The sequence below is a fragment of the Brienomyrus brachyistius genome, chromosome 8 (assembly GCF_023856365.1).
Source record: "Brienomyrus brachyistius isolate T26 chromosome 8, BBRACH_0.4, whole genome shotgun sequence".
Lineage (NCBI taxonomy): Eukaryota > Metazoa > Chordata > Actinopteri > Osteoglossiformes > Mormyridae > Brienomyrus > Brienomyrus brachyistius.
Window position 1 is genome coordinate 2,132,355 of NC_064540.1, and position 23,790 is coordinate 2,156,144.

Sequence of the window (23,790 nt, forward strand, 5' to 3'; positions counted from 1 at the left end):
AACGCGTTTCTTTTTTGCCGAGTCGGCTGTGCGTCACGTGCCGTCCACTGGCTGTCTACTGGCTGTCCCTACGCTCACACACATACAGACCGCATATACACAGGTTCCACCGGGTGGGGGCACACAACCCTATGCTGACCCCCCCCCCCCCCCCCGCCCCCTGACATTGACAGGTGTGGCAGTATCAGAGGCCAGTGGACCTCCCTGCTGGGATTTATTGGATGGGGCAACTGGAGTTAGTTAGGGGTCTGGGTTTAGTAGCACTGAGCGTGCTCCATGACCTCGGAGCACGTTCATGAGCTCTGGCCCGCTCTCCGCCTCTCCAGCACGGACGTGGTTCCGTTTCGCAGCGCCGCCCTGCGATGCGTATAAGCCTGCGTGCGTCTTCAATGCAAAACCGTAGCATGTTCTGCGTGTTTCTCAATCGATGCAAAAAATGCTTCGCTTTCTACAGATCGCCCCTAATGTGCTATTATGCGCCAGTGTATCTGTACTGCTGTGCCTTGCGATGACAGCAATCCAGCATTGGAATAAAAAGGTTATAGAAGATGGATACATGGATGGTGAATAAATGAATGGATCAATGGACAGATGGATGGATGTATGGACAGATATATGCTGTTATATGGATGTGGGATGCATGGATATATGGAGAGATGGATGAATGATATATAGGTGAATGGTAGATTGAAGGATGGATGGATGATATATAGATGAATGGTAGATTTAAGGATGGATGGATGATATATAGATGAATGGTGGATTGATGGAAAGATGGATGATATATAGATGAATGGTGGATTGATGGATGGATGGATGATATATTGATGAATGGTGGACTGAAGGATGGATGTAAGGATGGATGGATGGGATCAGCGAAAAGAATGGACACCTTATAGCAGGCTGTTGTCACATGCGAGGCCTGAACACATCAAACTCCCCCGTGATTCTGGGCAGTGCAGTGCTACGTCTCCGGGGCGACACTGTGGCACTGCAACTGCCATGTCTAAAAACTGCTACATCCCCATCAAAGCTTCGCTTCCTCTGGTGTCAGGCACTCCGCGGCTCCCCTGCACGATCATTCCCCGCGTCACCCTGGCTCACCCTCCGGCTCCTCGGTGTCTCCGCCCTTTGCGCCTCGCCGTCGTCTCCCTTAATCCCTCGTAATCGATTTGTGCAATCTGCTAACTCCTTTTGCCAGGGGTAATCTTTAAAATGCGAAAATTTGCCACTAAACAGTTGTAGTAGCTGGATGTTTCACTGGTGCGGTTTTGGGTTAAACATGACTCTCAAAGGTCCAATCAGTTGCTCCCTTGGCTACGAGTCGACGTCATTAACCATTGTGCTGCCCAGTGCCCTGAAATTGGCTGAGAAACATTAAAACGTTTATGACCAAAACATCAAGGAAGCCCCTAGTGACTTAAGTAAAACCAAGACCTATACATTACACATCAAGTATAAAAATACATTTTGCTTATTATATCTAATTCAACAGTCCAAGTCATCTTTTTAGGAAATCTGCAAAAAAAATCCTTATTATGGGCAGTTCTGGGCTTCACTTACATCCATGGACCCCCGGTGATATGAGTAAAATGGTCCAACCCCAAGACGATAAAAATAAATGAATGGTTTTGTGGCTTATTTGTTTACTGACTGCAAAAACATTTTAAACAAAGACTCCCTAAAACAAATGCAAGAATGAACAAATGTGTGAATGAAGGAATGCATCAATGAATCAGTGAATGAGCATGTAATTTGGCACGATGGCCATGCGCCTCTGTGTCCCCAGGAGGTCGTGACAGTTGCGTTCCCTTTCAGGGCTCAACGGTGCAATCCCACGGTGCCTGGCACCAATGCCAGAGGGCATGCAGCCGCACCAAGGGCTGTGCCACTATGAGTCTCCACCTCACCAGCCATCCAGAGGGTAAGACCCGCTGGAACCACTGATCTGGGACCAGTTTGACACCCCCAGCCTGAGAGTCTGATTCAGCTGATTCTTACTGTTTTTCCGGTCTGTTCTGCCACATCGCTTCTTTTAAAAACTATAAGACTATATCAGTCGCTTAAAATAAGGCAAAGTCACCATCGTTCCACCTTGCAGTGACATTTATTTAAGAAGTTAATTTGTACGTTAAAATCCAGTTTTAAAACTTGGCACCCTGTGATGTCCGATTCATACCCTTCCATTCCCTGACTGCAAAGACCTCGGTCTAACAATTGTTGTGGAGCTGACTGGCTCCGCCCCTCTCCCACTCCCCCCACAGCTCCCCCGATGCCACCCAGGTTGAGAGCAGTGTCAGCCCCCTTCCCCACCCCGCATCTACCCCTCTCCCCTCCCTCTGACAGCTGCTAATTACAGACTGACCAGGCCACTGCGCCGTGGCCCCCGCTCCGCATGACTGACCCCCCCCTCTCAGGTTACCCATACAGAGGAACAGAGGGAGAGAGACATTTGTGGTGGTGGTGGGGGGGGGGGGGACTAGAATAATGGACGAAGTAGACGATATAAAGATTAGGAGGAGGCTGTAAGCGCAGGGGCTGAGCAAATGAGGAGGAGAGCGAGGGAGCTAAGGAGCGGGAATATAAAGGAAGAGAAGTAGGTAAAAGTGAAAAATGTATACCCCCCGCCCCCCCGGCAACCGCGGCACAGCAGGGCAGCTCAGACGGACCCCAGAAATCCTGGGAATGTCGCGTCACAGCCGAACTCCCCCTGTCACACCAGCTATAACATGCAGCGGCACTGGCAGGGACTTCCCCCATACAGACTGCAGAAACAAAAATAATTGGCGCCCTCTTGTGGCCACATGGGAGCATCACAGCAGAGGGTCATGGGCAAATGTGTAGTGAATAGTGGCGCTCAGTCACAGGCCCCACCCTTGGCTTTTTTTGTCCCCTGTGTGTTTGACGCAACAGCTTGGCGCCGTCGGGAAGACCAACATACAGCGACATTTCCACGCTGCGGGCACTGCCACACAACGGGCAGCCCCAAGATGGCCGCACCTTGTACCCCCTGACCCCTAGCATGACCCCAGGCTCGTGCATGGACCCCTACATGCGGCCCATGCACGGCCACCCCTCTAATGGCATGCTGGGGCACCGCGGCATGCAGGCCGCTGATGGTGAGTGTCCAGGGGCGTATATTCCTTATGATAGAGGTACATTTCAACCCCCCCCTACATAAGTCCATTTTATGTCACATTCTGCCACCCCAGGTATGCAGGTGGTGGATTATTATATAATAAAAGCATGGTGATTAGAGTAAAGAACCGATGATCTACAGCCCAAAGAGGGCAGTATGTGGCTCAGTGTGTTAGGATGCTGTACTTGTGGTTAGAAGCTTGTTGGTTCTAATCCCAGGGTCTGCAGAGTCATTTTCCTATTGGGCCTCTTAACCTTCAACTGCTTTTAGATAAAATCTGCTAAATAAATGTCACGTAATGAAAAGTCCACCCCTCTGCTGGTCCTTCTGCGTTCCAGGAGGTAACACTGGGTCTTGCTGCAGCCAGAACACCCTGATGTCCCACAACAGCTTCTCTCTGGGCCAGCCGGGCTCTGAGAGCATGGGGGCCGGCGACGGTAAGAGAGCGACATGGTGCAGCCGCGCCGGAGGCCTGCGGCGCGCAGCCCAGCCTGACTCTGTGCCCCCGAAACCGCCAGGGTCCCGCTTTTCCACGCCACGCTCCATGCTGAGGCTGAGCAAGAAGCGAGCACTGTCCATCTCGCCGCTGTCCGACACCAGCGTGGACCTGCAGACCGTCATCCGCACCTCGCCCAACTCGCTGGTGGCCTTCGTCAACTCGCGCTGCGGCCCCAACAGCGCCGGTTCTTACGGGCATCTGTCGGTGGGCACCATGAGGTCAGGGGCTGCACTCTTAGGGCTGTGTGCCCCCCGCCATGGCGCTCCGAAACCTGCACTGGCTCCTCATGAAATCCGATTCAAAATTCCCCCCCTAACCTACAAAGCCCTCATCTTGCTCACCTCTTCAGTCTGATTGGTTCTACCAGCTCTCTCTCACTCTTAAATTCACCTCCTCCGGGCTCCTTACTGCCCCTCTTTCCAAACTCCTCACCTGCTCTAGAGCAGCTCCTCGCCTTTGGAATTCCCTTCCCTCTGATATCTGTAACGCCCCCCTGCCTCCCTCCCAGTCTTCGGATCTCTTCTTAAATCCTTTCTGTTCTCCCAACTTTCCCAGGTCCCTTCATCCTGTGCTTTTTTTCTCTTTGAATATTGTTGGTGTCCTTGGGTCTTGCAAAGCGCTGTGCGAATCAGATGTATTATTATTCCTAATAAATAATAAAAACCTGAATACCTGAACAGATCTAAAAAGATCTCAGGAATGATCTCATGCAGATCTTCAAAATGCACTGATGCTGTATCTCCACCTGAAGCTTTAATGACCACTGAAGACAGTCTCTCGCTATCCAAATGACAAATTTATTAACGTTCCCTTAGAACCTACCTTTCTCATCTGAAGATCGACATCCCTCTGTCCCCCCAGTCCGTCTTTAGGTTACTCCAGCTCAGGAACCTACCAACCCAGGCCGCAAGGGAACACGTTCAACTCGGGCACTCCCCTGGGGCACCCGCATGGACCGTGCCACCCAGCTCCTCCTCGGCTGGTGCCTCACAATCCAAGGGTCCATGTCTCTCCAAAACACTGTCACGTGAGACCACTTCTGCTGCTCGCCTGCTGTCATGACAAAGTGCAAGTTGTTGATAATTTTTCTTAGAAGGTCAACTTCTGTATAAAATAAATAAATACAACAACATACTCCCCTGTGCTATTTATTTTGTGTCAGCTGCTAATGATGTTCTTCACAGGTGTCGCTTAGAAAACCAGCCATTATTTACAGTTTTGGGGGGCCTGAGAGGATGGGAGTCACATGTCACTGTCCCATCCTGTGCAGATGAAGACCGAGCCGGTAATGGGCAGCGTGATGGACAACTTGAGCGGGAAGGGCTTGGACGACAGGTCAGAGGGTGACGTGGCCAGTCCATCCTCCACTAGCACCCAGGTAATGTAGGCCGGGTTCCCTGCATGAACCTCCACCACACAACTTAGATTCAGCCAAAGGCTGGTTTAACCCTCATCCCACTAATTACTTGATTGGTCCCCACTGGGTTAGAACAGAGCTGTGTACAGAGTGAGTCGCATCAGTGGAAGTCCGAAATGCTTGATCATCACATGGTTCATGTAGACTTCAGAAAGTTCCAGGAAGTACTTGCAGGCGAATTTAATGCGTTCAATATACGGAGATAGAACAGCGATTTTGCGAATTAATTGTCAATGAATGCATTGGTTTACAATACAGTGGTGCCTGCGGTTCACGAACACAATCCGTTACAGGAAAGTGATTGTAAACCAATTTGTACGTGAACCGCGGCAATTTTTCCCATAAGAAAGCACTGAAATTCAATTAAATCTTTGACAAGCCTACCGAATAATAATTTTTTTAATTTTGTGGTTTTTATAGTAAAAACTTTAAAGAAAAACACAAAATAGTGTGGTGACGGGCGGACCGACGCATCGCGGGAGCAGAGAGAGACATGGAGACTTGCTTGCGCGTGTGTTTGCCCGTGTCTTGCATGTATCCGGTGTGTATTTATCGTGTGTAAATCTCCCACCGTGTGCATCTTGCAGTTCGGCGTCTGTGTATTTGGGTTCGGTGCCTGTTGTGGTCCTTCTATTTACAATTGCACGCGGGGCATGCCGGGACATGCGCCCCGTCATAGCTACGCCAGTATAAAAAAGGAATCTGGTCGAGGAATCTGTTCGTCGCCCAAAATTCGTACGCAAACCAATGCATTTGTTTCACAAAATTTTTGGTCACGAACCAAATTGTTCGTAGACCACAGCGTTCGTGAACCGCAGGCACCGATGTATTTATGTAGCATAGCGAAGTGTATATAGTCACAACAATTTGATCATTAAAAAGTAAGACTTGGTGCTGTTAACAGCTAGGGTTACCTGCCTTGTTGACATACTGTAGGCTTACCTTGGTTAAAGAGTATATTACTGGTGTTTATTGCTTTGAATTCATTTATTATTATTATTAAACTAATAAATCCAGCAAGAAAAATAGCATGCCAAGCAGGTTGTCTGTGCCCTTTCCTCCATGCTATCTTTGCATACAGTCTCCATACATGGTTTCCTGGGCTGTATGGGGATACTCCAGTCGCTCAGAGAAAGGGGTACATATGTGCGGTTTCCCCAGCAACACGGAGAGGAGAAAAAATTGGTTGGCTCAAGTCAGCAGGAGAAACCTCACTGTGAAATATAATTTTATACAAAAATATGTGATGTAATCATATTCAAGCACTGCATTTACACTTTTCCCACAAAAACCACATCACTGAGTAGCTTAATGTTTGATTTATTAGAAAATAAGGTACAATCACACGCCCCAATGTTATATTTAACTGAAATAACCTTCTGCCTCACATTTAGAAACCTTTTTTTTCTCTAATTCCACAATGTTTTGTGGAGTAGCATTAAGAGAATGAAAGCAAATGGTCTATTCTGTTGCAACTCCACTGTGCTGGTAGTATTTGTTACTAACTCTTAGAAAGTATTGAGAGGCTCCATGATCCGTCATTGCTGAAAGAAAATGGCCCATTGGAGTGAATGGAGTTGATGCAACTCTCTCTCTATATGGTTCTTGGCTAAAGTAGGCAGTGATTGGTTCCTACTGTGTTGCAATAGGCAGTGATTGGTTGCACCCAGCAGTCCCGCCTATCATGGGTTCCTAAGCCAACGGTCACCCAGTATTATGTATAGGATGTCAAAATAAGTGGATTTAATATGTGGTGACCTGGAAGTGCCTGTCAGTTGGGAAAGTCACCCACAAATATACTCCATTACAGACAGTAATGGAAAGTTCAGGTCCAGAAAGTACAAATCCAGACGAAGGACTTGTTTCAACCAACCACTCTGTGTCTCTTTATACTCAACTAGTTGGTTGAAACAAAATCCAGGTCTGGATTTGAACTCTCTGGACCGGAGCTTTCCACCTTTGTCTGCGATGGATTACTTTTTTTAATAGCATTGGTCATAAGACATCCGTGTGCATGCGTATGTGTGTGTGTGTGTAGTCTAGCTGACACTGTTATGATCTCACCAGCCCCAAACTCTGCAAAAAAATCACTGACAATCTTTAGACGTCGTCCAGATAGCAGGTCAAAGAAACATGCCGATTACCAATCCCAGCATTATCCCAGAAAAGTATGATTGGAGGCTTGTGCTGAGTAAGCAGCTTCTGCCCCTTGTGCCCCCCTCCCCCATGTCAGTGCTTTAGGGGCTGGCTGGGTCTCCTGCTGAGCTGTCCTCCCTCCCTCCTCCACAGGACCCGCTCCTAGGGCTCCTGGAGGGTCGCGAGGAGCTGGACAAGGAGGACGGCAAGCCTGAGCCAGAGGCGGTCTATGAAACCAACTGCCACTGGGAGAGCTGCAGCAAGGAGTTCGACACCCAGGAGCAGCTGGTGCACGTGAGTGCTCAGGAAAAGCAGTTAGAAGATCGATGGACGGGTGGATGGATGAATATATGTGAATAATATGTCTGCTATTAAACCTCCATTTACAGGCCCTCGCTATAATGAAACGTCTCATTTAGCATTTGCATTCTGATTAATCAGCAGTTCCACTCATGGACGCGAATCTCGTATGTCTGTCGAACGCTTAAACAGAATCAAAGATCGAGCACATGGCCGTGTTTGCTGACTTGTTTAGCATCCAGCAGATCAATTTCACTCTCCTCCCGGTTTGTCTGTGTCTGAGTGTAATCACGACCCGAGAATCTGAGAAAATTCTAAAAAAAGGAGAAGTGAAAAAAATCGTGAAACTGCGTAGCTGCGTTATGCAGTAGTGATGAGTTTTAACGGTGGTGATGTGAGCCAGACTCTCCATTCATTCTCGCCTACTGTTCATATCATTCATTTGCAGAAAGTAAAACTAACTAAATTATGCATTTAACCTGCATAATTCCATTGTTACGATAAATGACACATTTCCGTATTCTACCACTAGCTGGTGTCACGTCAATGAAACGGGCACATTGCTTTGTGTGACGGTGTCTGTAGTGACTCTGTACTGGCCGGCCTACAGCACATCAACAACGAACACATCCACGGAGAGAAGAAGGAGTTTGTGTGCCACTGGCAGGACTGTTCGCGGGAACAGCGCCCCTTCAAGGCGCAGTACATGCTGGTGGTACACATGCGGAGGCACACGGGCGAAAAGCCACACAAGTGCACGGTGAGCAGCCCACCTGCTGCCCTCCCATACAGCCCACAGCCCTGGCTTGTGGGCCCTGCGTTGCTATAGTGATAAGGAGCCCTGGTCACATGATCACACTGCCCACTGGAGAAAGCATGGCTTCCATTACTCTGAATTGACCAGTCTGTAATCAAAAAGGCCACTATACACTATCCTGTATACCATACACCTTTCTGCACGTAGACATTCCCAATTTACTTATTTACCATCTTACTTTACGACATATGTACTCATTATTTTATATTTGGTATTTCAAGTTCAGCTTGTAGTTTTACTGTTGGAATATGAGAGCTGTATCTTGGCACGATAATTTTCTTCAGGATGAATAAAGTTTTATCAAACCTAAAACCTGACCTTTTAACAAGCTTTTAAATATTCTTTGAGTTTTACTTCAAGTTCAGTTAATTAAGCATCTGTAATCGCTGTTACTTCTGTGGCCTGCTGAGGGCTAAGTAGGTCCTGTGTGTTTGATCCTTGTTCCTGCTCCTGGCCTCCAGTTCGAGGGCTGCCACAAGGCCTACTCACGCCTGGAGAACCTGAAGACCCATCTGCGCTCGCACACCGGCGAGAAGCCGTACGTCTGCGAGCACGAGGGCTGCAACAAGGCCTTCTCCAACGCCTCGGACCGCGCCAAGCACCAGAACCGCACGCACTCCAACGAGGTGCCCGCCCACCTGCAGTTGCACAGTCGCAGCGGCACAGTCGCAGCTAAAGAGTTGGGTTGGCCGCAGTGTCAGCGAAAATACTGCGATCCAGCTGCGGTTGGGCAGCATCCCAGGAAAATTCACACTGATCACTATAGGCGGCACTGGACCAGTAAAATCTCGGCACTGGACCAGTTGGGAAGACGGGCGACTTCATCAATATAAGGGGATCTCAGTTTATGCAAGAAGTGCATTCCGGAAACTCGGGCATATTTTAAGGAACTTTCTCCTCAGAAATACAACTAGAGAATTATTATTTTGACTCGTGCTACATAATTTAAAGAATATACCTGAGGATATATGGCAATATTGTAAACTCGTATCGTTTAAAGTCATGTAAAATGACAATCCAATAAAGAAACATGTAAATAGTTCAGGATGACTTTGAGCAGGTGTTCTGTGTCTAAGATTGCTGTGAGAGCGATATGTAAAGGCGGAGCTGTTAGCAGATGTCGGTAAGCTGTGGAACAGCCTCCAGAAAAGGCTACGCTAACACAGGCGCCTGGCCTCACGTCTTCCGCAGAAGCCGTACGTGTGCAAGATCCCGGGCTGCACCAAGCGTTACACGGACCCAAGCTCCCTGCGGAAGCACGTGAAGACAGTGCACGGACCAGAGGCTCACATCACCAAGAAGCATCGGGGTGACATGGGTCCCAGGGCACCCGGCTCCATGCTGCCCTCCAGTGGCCAATGTTCAGAACTGCACCTGGAGAAAGAGGAAGGCCGTAGGGAGGACTGCAAACTGCTGGCTCCGGAAGTTTCCCTGGTGAGCAGATGGGGGCGTCTTTACATCAGTCAGTTTTGTTTAACAGCTTTATGATTCGTTGTAAGTCAGCAGACTCTACTGTAAAAATACAGTGAATTTGAGAGGCACCATTTCACAAGTACTGTTATGAGGAAGTGGGAGGAGCCAGTTCTGCTTGAGTTTCATGCATAGTAAGTTGTAAAAGTGAAGCGCACTGTAAACCACATCTTCTTAATTTGTGTCTCCCAGTATGTTTAGTGTTCTTAGTTTTCCTATACGACATATGATACTACTTGGAAAAATACCCACCCACCCAACCGAGTCTAGTTTGTAATCCTCCCAAATCCTTTAAACGGTAGAGAATTATCTCCAGAATGCGAAGACGCTGCCTGAGAAAATCACAGACGTATTCTGTCCGGGCTGAGACACACATCAGGAAACAGACTAAAATGTCTTTCACTCACAAAAACAAAAGTATTACTTAATGCAAAGTCTAGTAAACAGGAGGAAAACAGGTTATAAAAGATCTCATAATTATGACTTAAAGTTTTCAAGTGTTAAACAACAAAACGCACAGAAGTGTTGCAAGTGGTTTTATTGTATTATTGTGGTCTTATATATATCATCTCTGCCCCACAAAAACTGTGTATGTCCACTTTTTGATGATTGTGACTTTTTACTATAGATGGAATAGAAACCCACTCTCCTCTGTCTACTGATATTTAATATCTAACTGACTAAAAAGACGTTTTATGAAGCAATCAATTTAACTATTATCTTTTAGTACTAGCTAATGTTTGTATTCATGGCAGCCGTTTGTATGGGTTGCTTTATTTTGTTAGTTATAACGACTTCAATAGCTAGACACACTATATGGACAAAGGTATTGGGACACCCACGGGACGTTTTATGACATTCCATCCTAAATCCATAGCTGTCAATATAAAGACCCCCCCCCCACCCTTTCAGCTGAAACAGCTGCCATTCTGAGAAGGCCTTCCACAAAGTTTTGGAGTGTATCTGTGGGAATTTTTGACCATTCATCCAAAAGAGCATTTGTGAGGTCAGGCCCTGATGTAGGATGTGAAGACCTGGCTCATATTGGGTTGAGATTGGGTTGAGGTCTGGGCTCTGTGTGGGCCAGTCAACTTCTTTCACACCAAACTCACCCAACCATGTCTTTATGAATGTTGCTTTGTGCACTGGGGCACAGTCATGCTGATCCTTCCACAAAATGTTCCCACAAAGTTTGAAGCATAAAATTGTCCAAAACATCTTGGTATGCTGAAGCATTAAGAGTTCCCTTCACTGAAACTAAGGGGCCTATCCCAACCCCTGAAAAACTACCCCATACCATTATCCCTCCTCCATAAAACTTCACAGTTGGCACAATGCAGTCAGGCAGGTAAAGTTCTCCTGGCATCTGCCAAGTCCAGACTCATCCATCGGACTGCTAGACAGAGAAGCGTGAATCGTCACTCCACAGAACGTATTCCCACTGCTCCAGAGTCCAGTGGCTTCACACCGCTCTATCTGACACTTGGCATTGGTACGTGTGGTGATGTGAGGTTTGCATGCAGCTGGTTGGCCATGGAAGCCCATTCCATGGTGCACAGCTTTTGCGCTGAGGTTAATCCCAGAGGAAGTTTGGAATTCTGCACTTATGCATGCTATGCGCCTCAGCACTCGGCGAACACACTTTGTGGCCTTTCATGGTCTGAGACTTAGTGGCCGAGCTTCTGTTGTTCCTAATCACGTCCACTTTGCAATAATACCACATACAACTGACCATGGAATATCTACCAGGGAAGTAATTTCAGAAATTGACATATTGCAAAGGTTGCATCCCATGACAGTACCACGCTTGAATTCACTGAGCTCTTCAGAATGACTCTTTCTTTCACAAATGTCTGTGAACCTGACTGCATGGCTGAGTGCTTGATTTTAAACACCTGTGGAAATGGGTCTGAATGAAACACCTGAATTTAGCGATTAAGACGTGTGTCCCAATACTTTTGTCCATACACTGTAGCTAGCTAATGTTGTTACTTGTCAATATAAAGTGAGATTACGCTCTTACGATCTTGTTAATACTGGCATATGTGCCTTGCTGAAAACGGTCCACTTAAGTCCATCCAAAACATTAAGCCAGGGCTGTTCAGATCACGGCCCTCAAGGTTCGAATTCCTGCTGATTTTCCAGCTGTCCTTTACCTGTGAGCCAGGTGTGAAGCCTCTAGCCAATCAGAATCAGTCATTATTAAAGTAATAATAAACAGTAACTGAGAGAACTGAAAACATGGCCTGGATTTGGAATGGAGGACCACATTTGAAAAGCCCTGAATTAAACCATTTATTGATGGGTTTGTAATGATACGTGTCAAATTGCGGCGCTAAGAATGTCTCATTAGGTATATTTTGCAGTATTTCCTGAGAAAATGCACTTTTCACACTCCTGAAATAATGGATTTTTGGAGATATCTGTGTTTCATTGGACAGCAACCATATATTACATATACATACGTTTATTACTTATATGTTTTTAGTTATAGATTTGTCCTGATGGTACCGTGGTGAAGTGGTTAGTACTGTTGCCTCATACCTCTGGGACCCGGGTATGAGCCAATGTGTATGGAGTCTGCATGTTCACTCTGTGTTGCTGTAAGGTTTACTTTAGTTTCCCCCACAGTCCAAAAACATTGAGGTTAATTGGAGTCTCCAAATTGCCTGTGTGGGTGAATGGCGTGTGAGTGTGTCCTGTGATGGGTTGGAAGTTATTTCCTCTCTCGTTCCCCGTGGCTCTTGCCCCCCCCCTGCGAGATGAACTTCTCCATCCTATAACTATCATCTGTTCTGTTGTATTTATTACACCTCCCTCTCAGAAGTCCCAGCCAAGCCCTGGGGGACAGTCGTCTTGCAGTAGCGAGCGTTCACCACTGGGGAGCGCCAACAACAACGACAGCGGAGTGGAAATGAACGCCAATCCCGGAGGCAGCCTGGAGGACCTGACGGCCCTGGAGGACGGGGGAGTGGGCGGGGCTGAGGCCGGTGGTCTCATCGGGATGTCGGGAATGGGGATGTCGGCCCAGGCACTGAAGCGGCTGGAGAATCTGAAGATAGACAAGCTGAAGCAGATCCGCCGTCCCACGCCACCCGGAGGACGTGGCGGGACCTGCAACAACAAGCTGCCTGCGCTCACAGGTAACAGCAGGCTGGCAGCGGCTGCAACGGAGACGGCGTGCCCACACCAAGGACTGATGGCATCGTTTCTGAGCTCTCTATTCTGAAACACCAAAAGCTAGCTATTTCCTCATGAACTGTTCCATTGTGGAAAAACTTGTACGATCGAAGCACCGAATGTCTCAGAGAATCTGATCATTTAAGCATCAGTTCCGACAAAAAAGAGTTTGAACGGGCTAGATGAAACTCCGCATGGACAGACCAGGAACATCTGGACATTTTGTATAAAATGTGACCACGGAGATGACCGCCATCTTAACATTAACACGGGCAGTAAAAGGTGACGCTAACCTAGCAGATGTTATTTAGCAGTTAGCTATACAGCCTTGGCTGATTATATCCTGGAAGTACCCCAGCTTTATGTAAAACTCCCCATTAGTTACGTAGCTATACTGGAACTTTAGAGTTACGTAACCATGGTGATAACTAGCTATCATACGTAGTCAGTATCTGTACGTATGTATCAGCATTTAATTCACAAGCACTTAATCGGGACAAAGGGCGCTATTTAGTTTGTTAGCTATGAAGCAGACTGTGGCTGTTCCGTAACTGTGTGTATTGATAAGCTTCTCTCTTCCTGCAGCTCCTGGAGATCTACTTGGGATGTGCCCCCCCCCATCCATGCTGTCAAACCGGCGTGTGATGGAACTGTCCAATCCAGAGGCGGGGGGCATCCCGGGGGGCATGGCCTGCCCACCCAACGACAGGCGTGGCAGCGGCACCAGCAGCCTGAGCTCCGCCTACACCGTGAGCCGCCGCTCCTCCATGGCCTCCCCATACCTTTCCAGCCGCCGCTCCAGTGAGGGGTCCCAGGTGGGCGGTTTGCCGGGCCAGAGCCAGTCAGATCCCCTGTCCCCAGGGACGGGCCGCAGGACGGGGCCATGTCGCGAGGGCGGGGGCCTGCCGGGCCTCCCCAACCTCACCCCGGCGCAGCATTACAGCCTGAAGGCCAAGTACGCCGCAGCCACTGGTGGGCCACCTCCCACTCCCCTGCCCTGCATGGAGCAGCCGCCCCCCCCCAGGGCCGTGGGGGGCTTCATGTCGGAGTTCCAGGGCCAGCCAATGCCACCATTCCTCCACCAGGGCGCCCCCCGCAGGCACAGCACCAACACCGAGTATGGCACCGGGGTCATGTACCCCCACCAGGCACCGGGCAATGGCGTGCGGCGCGCCAGCGACCCCGCCCGTTCTGGAGGCGAGCCGCCACCCTTGCCTCGGGTCCAGCGATTCAGCAGCCTCAGTGACGTGGCGGCGGCCGCTGGCCGGCGAGGGGGGGTCGGGCTGCAGCACGGCGGCTCAGACGGCGCTGTCGCCCGCCGCATGTATTCGCCTCGGCCACCCAGCATCTCCGAGAACGTCCTGATGGAGGCCATGGCTGTGGAGATGGCGTCCGGCGAGGGCCCGTATGGCGCCTTCCAGCAGGGCCCGTCTACGGCGTTATCGCCCGGCCATGAGGGCACTGGCTGCTCTGAGCAGGTCTACCACATACCAGGGCACTATCAGCGCCGGCACGGGGGTGTGGGCGCCATCAGGGGTGGCCCTTTGGGGCAGGCGGAGGTGGGGCAGGCCGAGGCAGCCTCCAACAGCCTCCTGCAGCAGGCCGAGTATAGCATGAGCACCTGCCAGCTGAGCCCGTCTGGGCCACAGTTCACCAGCCGGGTCCAAATAGGAGAGGGCATGGCCACCCCCTGGGGAGACCCCGGACGGCCTGCCGTGGACCAGCCGCCCCTGCAGTACCAGGGCCATGGGATGCAAGTGACACCAGGGCCCCACTACGGCCAGCCCGGCGCGTTCAGGAACCCCTCTTCAAGCCAGAAGCCGGCCATCAAGCCCGAGCAGCACTACCACCCATCCTTAGCCGGCCCAAACTCCTGCCAGAACCAGGGTCCGGCCCAGGCCTATGGGCAGCAGCAGCCAAGCCATTCCAGCTGCGAGATCCAGCCTCCGTTAGACTCCCAACAGCACCCGGGCTCCTACCCTGGCTCAGGGGGGCTGAGCCTGGGCTGCACCGGGGCCCCCCTGGGCGACGGTCACCGCTCCCAGACGCCCATGATGCAGGTGAAGGAGATGATGGTGCGGAATTACGTGCAGTCGCAGCAGGCCCTGATGTGGGAGCAGCAGCAGGAACAAGGCGACCCAGACCTCGCTAGCATTGCCGGGAAGACCCTCCAGCAGCCCGGCCTGGCGGACAGCATGCAGATGGGTGGGCACATTCCCATGATGCAGCACAGCCCCCAGCACCAATCTCAGGGCCTCTACCCCGGCACTGGCTACCCAGCCTACCCCAACCAGAACCTGATGAGCCCGGGCCCGGCGCAGCCCAAAGACGCCCTCCTGAGCCCCTGCTACGGCCCCAACACACCGATTCCGCGCCCCCCCCAGGGCCGGAAGCCTCTGAGCCGTCAGAACAGCCTGTCTCAGCAGTCCGGGCCGGGATACCTGGCTAGCCCGCCTAACCTCAGCCCAGCCAGCTCCTCAGTGAGCCCCCGCAGAGGGGTGCGCCTCCCCCCTATGCAGCAGCAGCTCCAGGCCGACAGCAGCGCCATGTACTACTCGGGCCAGATCCACCTGCAGCCGGACCTGAACAAGCAGCTGGCCCAGCAAGCCGCCCAAACCGGAACCTGCCTCAACCAGCCGACTCTGGGGGTCCTGGAGACCGAGGCCAGGTCGGCCTCCCTCTCCTACCCGGAGCCGGCACCCATGTCCAACGCCCTGGATAACCTGGACTTGGAGAATGCGCAGATCGACTTCGCCGCCATCATGGACGACCCCGACACAGCGTCATACAGCCCCCTCCCCCCACTGCAGGGTCCTAACCCATCCTCATCCCAGACCTCCTCACGTCTCACCACGCCACAGACCTCCCTCAGCCTCTCCGCCGGGCTCTCCAACATGGCTGTGGGTGATATGACCTCCATGCTGACCTCCCTGGCTGGGGAGAACAAGTACCTGAACACGTTAACTTAGAGATGGACCATCATAGCCACTGGCAAGGGGACACTATACTTGGCTAGGACTGGCGGAACATTAAAGACAAGGTAAACCAAAGGTAGAGAAACACTCCCACTGGTACTGAGGCCTTGAGCAGAGGAGATGACTCAGAGGTACCAGTAAGAGGGCAGCAGCCTGCCTCTTTCTAGCCTTTTCACCTCATTCTCACACTGCCTCGAAGCAGTGAGTCGGTTGCCAGTAAGTAACTGGACATCCCTCGCAGGGGAGGATTGCAGGCGACGGTGGCACTGAAAGCTTATATGCTTAGAAGACATATGTGTTTGAATGTAAATAAGGTTTGTTTGCTGTGCATGTGTCGACAGCGAGAAGCAGAGCCGTGTTTCCTGCGCATTTCCTGAGGGAACGGCAACGCTTCCTCGTGCCTTTTTCGTTATTTAGCGAATTGGAAAAAAGATAAACTTTTATCATGAAGAATAAGCACGGGCTGACCGCAGAGCGCTGGTAATCACACCCGATAAGGTAACGGCTTATCAGCATTTGACACATTCGAGATTCTTCGCCGTCCTCACGCAGAGATGGCGAGCACCTGCTTGCCTTCGTCAGTGCTTTCAGGCTACATCGCCTGTTTCGGGGGGGTGGGGGGGGGGGGGGAGGGGGTGGCGATCGTCAGTGAAGTACCTTTGCTTCCTTGTGAATAAGTGCCTTGACTCAATGGCAGTCATTGGAAACCACCGGGCAACACTTAAGGCGATGCCTATCAGCGCCTTCAGGGAACGGTGCGAACTAACTCAGCATAAAATGCGGGCGAATTTCATTTCATCAATTGCACAAGATAGGGGCTTTGCAGAGTCGACCGGCACCTGTGTCCATTTTAAAAAGCAGCTCATGGTGTCAAAGCTCAGCTATTGAGGCACCCCCCCCCCACCCCCACTACACACACACACACACACACACACACACACAATAACACCTGCATCGTTAGCTGTCAGCTGTTAGCCAGCGTACCGACTCGCGGCTCCTTTCCTGTGCTGGACGGCCGGAAGTAGAACTGTGAATTTACTCAGGAGTTAAAACATGTTCTGCTTCATCATTGAAAACAGCCACAGCCTTTAAAAATGATTCCATTCGTTCCAAAGCTCATCAGCCGCGCAACCCTTTCACCGACATCACCAGGGTACACACAACCCACGTTACGAAAATCTTCCAATTCCTGGCCAGCCAAAGATTACCTTAATTGAACCTTAGCAGGAAATAAAGCACATGAATCATTCAAGTACATGTTAATAAAAAAAAAGCAATGTTTTTGAAATGCCGTTGGATAGAATTTGATAAATGTCATGTATTAAAGGCTGTTCCTTTGTATTACTATAATCATTGCTTTAGAGTATTTGTCTATGTGTGTATGTGTTTTCATATCTTTTACTGTCCACTCAAACTTTTGTTTTGCTGGCAAAAAAAAAAAACATTATGTAACATAACATAACCAACCTAAGTAGCATATACTACATCTATACAGGAAAGCCAAGTGATATATATTTTTTGCCTACCATTTTCTATGTTTTTATACTAAATGTATTATATTTTACCGGTTTATAAATGACCGCAACCCTGAATAGGATAAGCGGTTACAGGAAATGGATGGATGAATGGTTCATAAATAAACGTTTTTTTTTTTTTTTTCAGTCTGCGATGGATGCTAAACACTGGTGTTCGTTGCCGTTTCTTTGCCCCGTGAGCCCGCTGGTGCCAACCTCTGTGTGCCTGTGCTTATATAGATCTGCAAAGATGATAGCTTTCGGTCCTGACAGGTTTTGAGAGAATCTAAAACCGAAAAGCTAGAATTGGCAGGGACATCCCCATGCTTTCTTTTTCGATGAGGCTGAAATTTCCAAAACTCTGTGTTCCTTATCTGTTTTCGTTTTTGCTCCGTCTTCAGTCCTCTGCATGTGTGCGCATGCCTTAATGAGTGTGGATGCCTGCGTTAGTATTTTTAAATGCTAAACCTGCTTGATCACAGACTCAGAATACGACAGTGAGGTTTCGCTCCATCATACACAGAAGCCGAGTGTGATAATTTAATTTCCTGCCATCCCACTAACCTGCTACCAAAATACTGAGATAGTCAAAAAGAAACTCAAGCTCTCTTAATCAACCTACAAAAAGCAGGGCTTTCTTACATGGTGAGGGAGACGCTCACAAAGGTGCACTATAGCTGAAACTGTCCATTTGTAATAACTACAGACTATAAAGGTTTTTAAATACTGTAACAAAAGTTTCAATAATAGTGTGTTAGATGATGCCCAGTGAAGATGGTTTGGGAAGAGTTCGACCAGAAAGTGAAGGAAAAGCAGCTAATGAGAGCTCAGCTGGAAACCCATCTGTGAAACTGGCTTAGAGGAGACAGTGGGGTTAGCCACTGGGGTTAAGCACCTTAAGGGCCCAGTGGTGGGATCACTCTGTGGACCCAGGGATTTGAAGCGGCAACCCACAGAGCTGCCCGGCCCATCAAATTAATTTCTTTTTTTGTTTAATACTTTTTGGGACAATATACAATTCCATATATATTATTTTATAATTTTGATGTCATTATAATTATTCTAAAACGTAGAGAATAGTACAAATAAACCTTTCTTATGAGTGTGCGTGTGTTCAAACTTTTGACTTGCACTGCATGTTATCACGGGTCTACCGTAGTTTACTTTCATTGCTAAAATATAAATGACCGCTAGAGGTCACTGCTGAAAATGAATGAAGTCGCACCCCTACATTTTAACCTCGTTTTCTCTGCTGTGGTGGGTAGCTGGAATAGCGGGGACTGGCTCCCGGTCTGCTTGAATTTTATGTTGACGCTCCCGAATGTTAATGGCCATTAGACATATAATTACTATAATAGACCTGGATAAGCAGTTGGAAGATGGATGTATTGATGTACTTTCATAATTTATGGCATTTGAAGGCTAGGCATAGCCAATATCACAAAAAAACTGTATCCAGTCACATTTAATCAATTTGACTGCTGTTATTTTCTGTGACTTCCTATAGAAACTTCTTGGCCATTAATTTTATACTGTTATAATCAAGCATATATTATCTGCGACAGTGTAATAAAATTAGTGAGTTTAGATCTTCTAATGAGTCTTTAAGAAAAGAAGCACTACATTTCCCAGAATGCCCCTGTGTGCCATGGCGCCTGTTTTGGCCTGTATACGCAACATCACACTAGTATAAAGTGATGTGAAAGTCGGATCGGTTCAGTGCTGTTTAGTATTCATACAGACTACAGGTAACTCTGAGGACTGAACCCTGACCTCAGGCGGCGCAGGGCCTGAGAAGGAACTCCTGCGGGACCTCAAGGCGACATCGTTCTATTTATGCTCCTTGGGGTCCAGAGTCTACAATGCACTTACCACGGAACAATGGAGAAGAAACAGATTTGTGCGATGCGTGACATCTCTGCCACCTACTGTAAGGGTTATGAAGTGATTCTTTTTTCCCCAGATGCTGATATGACAGAGAATCCAGGCTTTCCTCCTCACAAACCAGAACGGAGACGATGAGCAATTCTCGAGCGGTAAAAGGGAAAGAATTCCGGTTCTTGTTTCTCTCACCACTCCCGTTTCCTTTCTATAAGTTACTCATCAGTGACTTTGCTGACCTTAGGTGAAGGTTGTTGGGAAAAATCCCCTTCTGTGCAGTAGGGAGGCCACAGATACTGAATGGTGTGCAGCTTCACAGCAGCAGTTCGCTGATAAGGCCTGATCTAACCCGGAAGGCCTCTTCCAACTTTCCACGCTTGGGACACCCGTAAAACTCCATCTCCATTCTCTCCATCCTCTATTCTTTCTCTTGGCTCTTCCCACTTCCGCAAACAAGTGGGTGCTGGATATTATACCACCAGGGTCTGGATCTCCTCAACCTTTCCCACCCAGGATAGCTGCAGGCTTGTCCGGGAACAGCACTGGTTGTAGACTGACTCACATCCCACTTTGGCCCATAAACGGACCTATTGCCCAAGCAACTTTGCTTCCCGCGATAACACTCAGTACTCCGGAATGAAGAAGATCAACCCCATGCCCCCCCAACTCACACTGCGGTTCGTCTTTTTGTCTTCCTCTCCTGTTCTCCTCCTAAATCCACCAATCCTTCGCATGCCTTTCAGTGGGTGCCACTCAAACTAAATGGAAGGAAATAGTTTTGGTTAATCTGTTATCGGTCAGGATGCCGACACTTTCTGTTTTACTCTGCACTTTCATCTCTGGGTAAGAAGGAGCGCAGGAACAGGCCAAATTGGAGGGGGCGGACCCTGAATGGAACAGAATAAGCTTAATGTGCAATATGTTTTTAATAACAATAAAGATAAATAAATAGCAGCGATTATGAGGCCGGTGAGGCATCCCGGCTGCCTTGCGGTTTAAGCCCAACTGCACATTCGAATACAAATGGAAACGCTGAAATCAGAACAGGCTTTTTCACATGCAAAACTTCGGGGGCCATAATGACTTTTTCTATTCTGCCTCCCCCTCCCACCCCTTCAAGTGAAAGCTTTTTTCTTTCCTTTTGTCGCAAAGGTTGGCATATAATTACCTCTTTTACTTAATATGCTATTAAAGAGGTCTTCCCCCCCCCCCCCCCCCCCCCCTCCCCACGCCCCCAACTTGCTCCCTGCTTTGAACCTTTTACCACGGACAGGAACAAAACCTCAGTGGGGTGGTGTTCTTCTATCCCCTTGCTTCTGATGACCTGCCTGGTGTGTGTGTGTGTGTGTGTGTGTGTGTGTGTGTGTGTGTGTGTGTGTGTGTGTGTGTACCTTTTGTAAAAATGTGATCCCACCAGTACTCTTCACTCAAACTGGACATTATAGGAAGGTTTATAAAAATAAACTTTTGTCATCATCTTTTTCGTTTTACAATAAACAGAAAATTATCAGTTCACTTAATTTCGTTTGAACTGAGTTTACAAATGAAGTTACAATGAAGCCGGAGTTAGTCCGATGCCTTTGCAAAGCCCGTAAGCTGTGATTATGGCGCAATATAACTATCAAGAAAGCCGCGTAACTAAGGCAGCCAGTTACTTTAACTGACAGAATTAAGAACTAACACGAAACCGTATTATATAAATTTGGCTGGGAAAGTAATCCTAACCTCCTTGATCAAAAGAGAAAACAAATGCATAAACCCAGCCCCTGACTCGCAGCTGGCTCTCGTTGTATTAAAATAACCCCCTTCCGACTTATCTGAAGACCGTGACCTCTTTGGCCCCCCCGCCCCCCTACACGCGCGGACACCTAAGGTCTTCATCGTTTATTTATCCGCCTTTACCCAGCCAGGAGGAGAGATAAAAAAAATTTAAAAAAAAACATACAAGAAGGCGACCCGAGTACATAAAAAAATCGAAGACATCACAATAAACAGCACAGAGTGAGCGTCTCTAGTTTTCACCCATAATAATCTGTAGCTGTTCTTTGCTTTATCGTCAGGGAGGGAGATGACTTCGGGTGCGCTGGTGGTGGCGGCATGTTCAAGCACCAGAAAGCAATCAAAGCTTTGTTAGTTTGTTTGTTTGTTTATTCATTCATTTATATACCAAAGTCAGATTTCTCACTAGCAGAAGAATTCGGTTCCATGTGCGAAGTTCCGTAGCATATACATCCGAAAAATCCGAAAAAGAGTTAGTCTTTGATTATTTTTTTAAAAATATATGAGCTGTCGGAGAGGTTCATCCAAACGTTGGATATTAAATGGGGTGATGTTGCCGTTTGTAAGAATTTGTATGCCTGCACGAGCCTGTTAGCAATAGATGGATGCGCGCGTAACGATACTTTTGCACAAAACAATTTCACTCAATGCACAACAAAAGAAACGGTAATTTCGAAAGAAAAAATATCAACCTCATATTTTTCTGTAAAAAAAATTACAGTCATTTAAAACTGAATATGACGACATGGGTAATTAAATGCAGGTTAAGTTTGGCTAAGATTTATTCTTTAGTTTACCAATTTATTGCTGAGCATGGGGAAAATCACAGTTTTGCTGTAGCTTTCTTTAAGCGTCACGAGGCCTACCACTCCTTTTCTTTAATCTCAATCGTTTAAAATAAAGACTATTAATATTCTAAATTAGTTTAGGCGTTCTTTATTTCGAAATATTGAGGGGAAAAATAGGTTTTCTGAGTAAACATTAAGTCATGGGGAGTTTTGGACGAACGCCCACATATATTCATTCATATTTTAACTGTCCGCTTCTTTTGATTGTGGAATCCGCCGCCTGTATTCGAAAGAAATACACCGTAGAGATTTAAAGGGATTATTGTTTTATTATAATAATTATTATTATTAGTAGTAGTAGTATTAGTATTGAGCACATCATGCATGTTTGTGTGTGACAACATTAAAATTAAATACATCTGACTGCGAATTAGAATTTATAATTTCAGCCTCTCACCCACTTTTAAGCGAAAGTTTGTGGTGTCGATTAGCACCGTCTTGGAAAACATCACGGCGGCTGATTAAGTAATTTTCCAGGAAAATTACGAACCCATTTCCTTTTCTTTGGAAGAAAGAAAATATTCAGTTTAAAGAGGCTGGACATGGGCCAGGCAAATAGGTATTTAAGAAACTTTCAGTGATGCAACTGTAATCGTTTAATTACAACATTGCAATTTTATAATTACCATAACGGCATTTTTTGCTCGTTAGATTTTTGTTAGCGTTTGGACCAGTTCGTTTTAATGCAAATTGAAACATTTCGACGTGTGGGGAAATAACACCGCTAAGATTTTACCGCTCGGTACATTGTCACATAATTGATCGGAATGGATCGGAATGACGGGGGAAAAAAGGGTTCAAGAGCCAGCGCTATACGTCAATGCAGGGGTCCTGGGGGGAAGCGTTAGGGTTTCTGCGGATGTTTTTTTTCACTTGCAAAACAGATTAGGACGTATTCTGAAACACAAAGGATTGCATATTCAGCATTTCCTACAGCGATCGAGGAGAGAAAGTCCAACTGTGCAGGGGGGGTGACACAGGTGCGACGCATCTCCCGAAGTCGTAAAATATTGTTAGCTTTCACTGGTAGCTACTTTACCGATTAGTGGGTATTTGCATTTCTTTTTTTTTCTTTTAGTTTTCTTATATCGCGAATGTGAGATTTTTTCTCGTCACTGAAACGTAATGAAATATAGCCCTTTAAAGAAGGATATTAAAAGGAACGTAATATAGTCTAACGTGCGAGTGAACGAGAGATTTTTCATTTAAAGTCATTAAAGAAGTATCACTTTTAAACGATCACGTGAGCAAGGCACCAGCACGAAGTATACGTGAGTATGTTAAAGCACTTCGATTTCGTGACATGAACTGTCATTGAATTATTTTTATTTTTTGAAAAAATTTTAAGGTATGCAAAATTGACGCTAAAAATACTGCTTACCTCTGTCAAAAAATCATGGAGAAAATAAGTGATTATAGCTAGTTAAACAACTAAATATGTATTGTTGGCGAAATTGGTATAGCCGAGAAAAAAAAGTATGGATAGACCTATTTATGGACGTAAATGTGTTAGAAATTAAGCACACGTTTTACTTTGATGTACAGCTGCGGAACAGCCTAACTTAACACAGTTACTCTAATGAGCGCCTAAATTATAGAATGCATTGATATACTGGAAAGAAACTTGAGGATACATTGTATGTTTATTTTTGAGAAAAGATCATTAGCAAAAGTAATATTTGAAGGCAAATGAATCTACCGTTTCGTCTTCCAGCCACGTATCCGATATAGGGACGACAAAATAAGGTCACCGTTAAATCACTTGATTTTCATCCATAGGTTATGCAAGTATGTAGCGAGAAGAAGTCTCGTTTTGCCGTGACACACGTTGCGTG

At 47.6% G+C, this 23,790-nt stretch overlaps 1 protein-coding gene across 2 annotated transcripts in view; it reads left to right on the top strand.

Moving 5' to 3' along the window:
* The window catches only part of gli1 (GLI family zinc finger 1), a 46,549-nt gene extending 29,998 nt beyond the window's left edge, over positions 1 to 16,551 (top strand). For both annotated transcript variants that reach the window (XM_049023736.1, XM_049023737.1), the window contains exons 3-14: positions 1,819 to 1,924; positions 2,914 to 3,119; positions 3,478 to 3,576; positions 3,658 to 3,856; positions 4,500 to 4,665; positions 4,909 to 5,016; positions 7,345 to 7,485; positions 8,102 to 8,251; positions 8,770 to 8,934; positions 9,500 to 9,742; positions 12,603 to 12,921; positions 13,544 to 16,551. In XM_049023736.1, the coding sequence (XP_048879693.1) occupies positions 1,854 to 1,924; positions 2,914 to 3,119; positions 3,478 to 3,576; positions 3,658 to 3,856; positions 4,500 to 4,665; positions 4,909 to 5,016; positions 7,345 to 7,485; positions 8,102 to 8,251; positions 8,770 to 8,934; positions 9,500 to 9,742; positions 12,603 to 12,921; positions 13,544 to 15,927 (4,251 nt within the window). In that variant the 5' untranslated portion in view covers positions 1,819 to 1,853 and the 3' untranslated portion in view covers positions 15,928 to 16,551. The remainder of the gene's footprint in view (positions 1 to 1,818; positions 1,925 to 2,913; positions 3,120 to 3,477; positions 3,577 to 3,657; positions 3,857 to 4,499; positions 4,666 to 4,908; positions 5,017 to 7,344; positions 7,486 to 8,101; positions 8,252 to 8,769; positions 8,935 to 9,499; positions 9,743 to 12,602; positions 12,922 to 13,543) is intronic.
* The last annotated feature ends 7,239 nt before the right edge of the window (positions 16,552 to 23,790 follow it).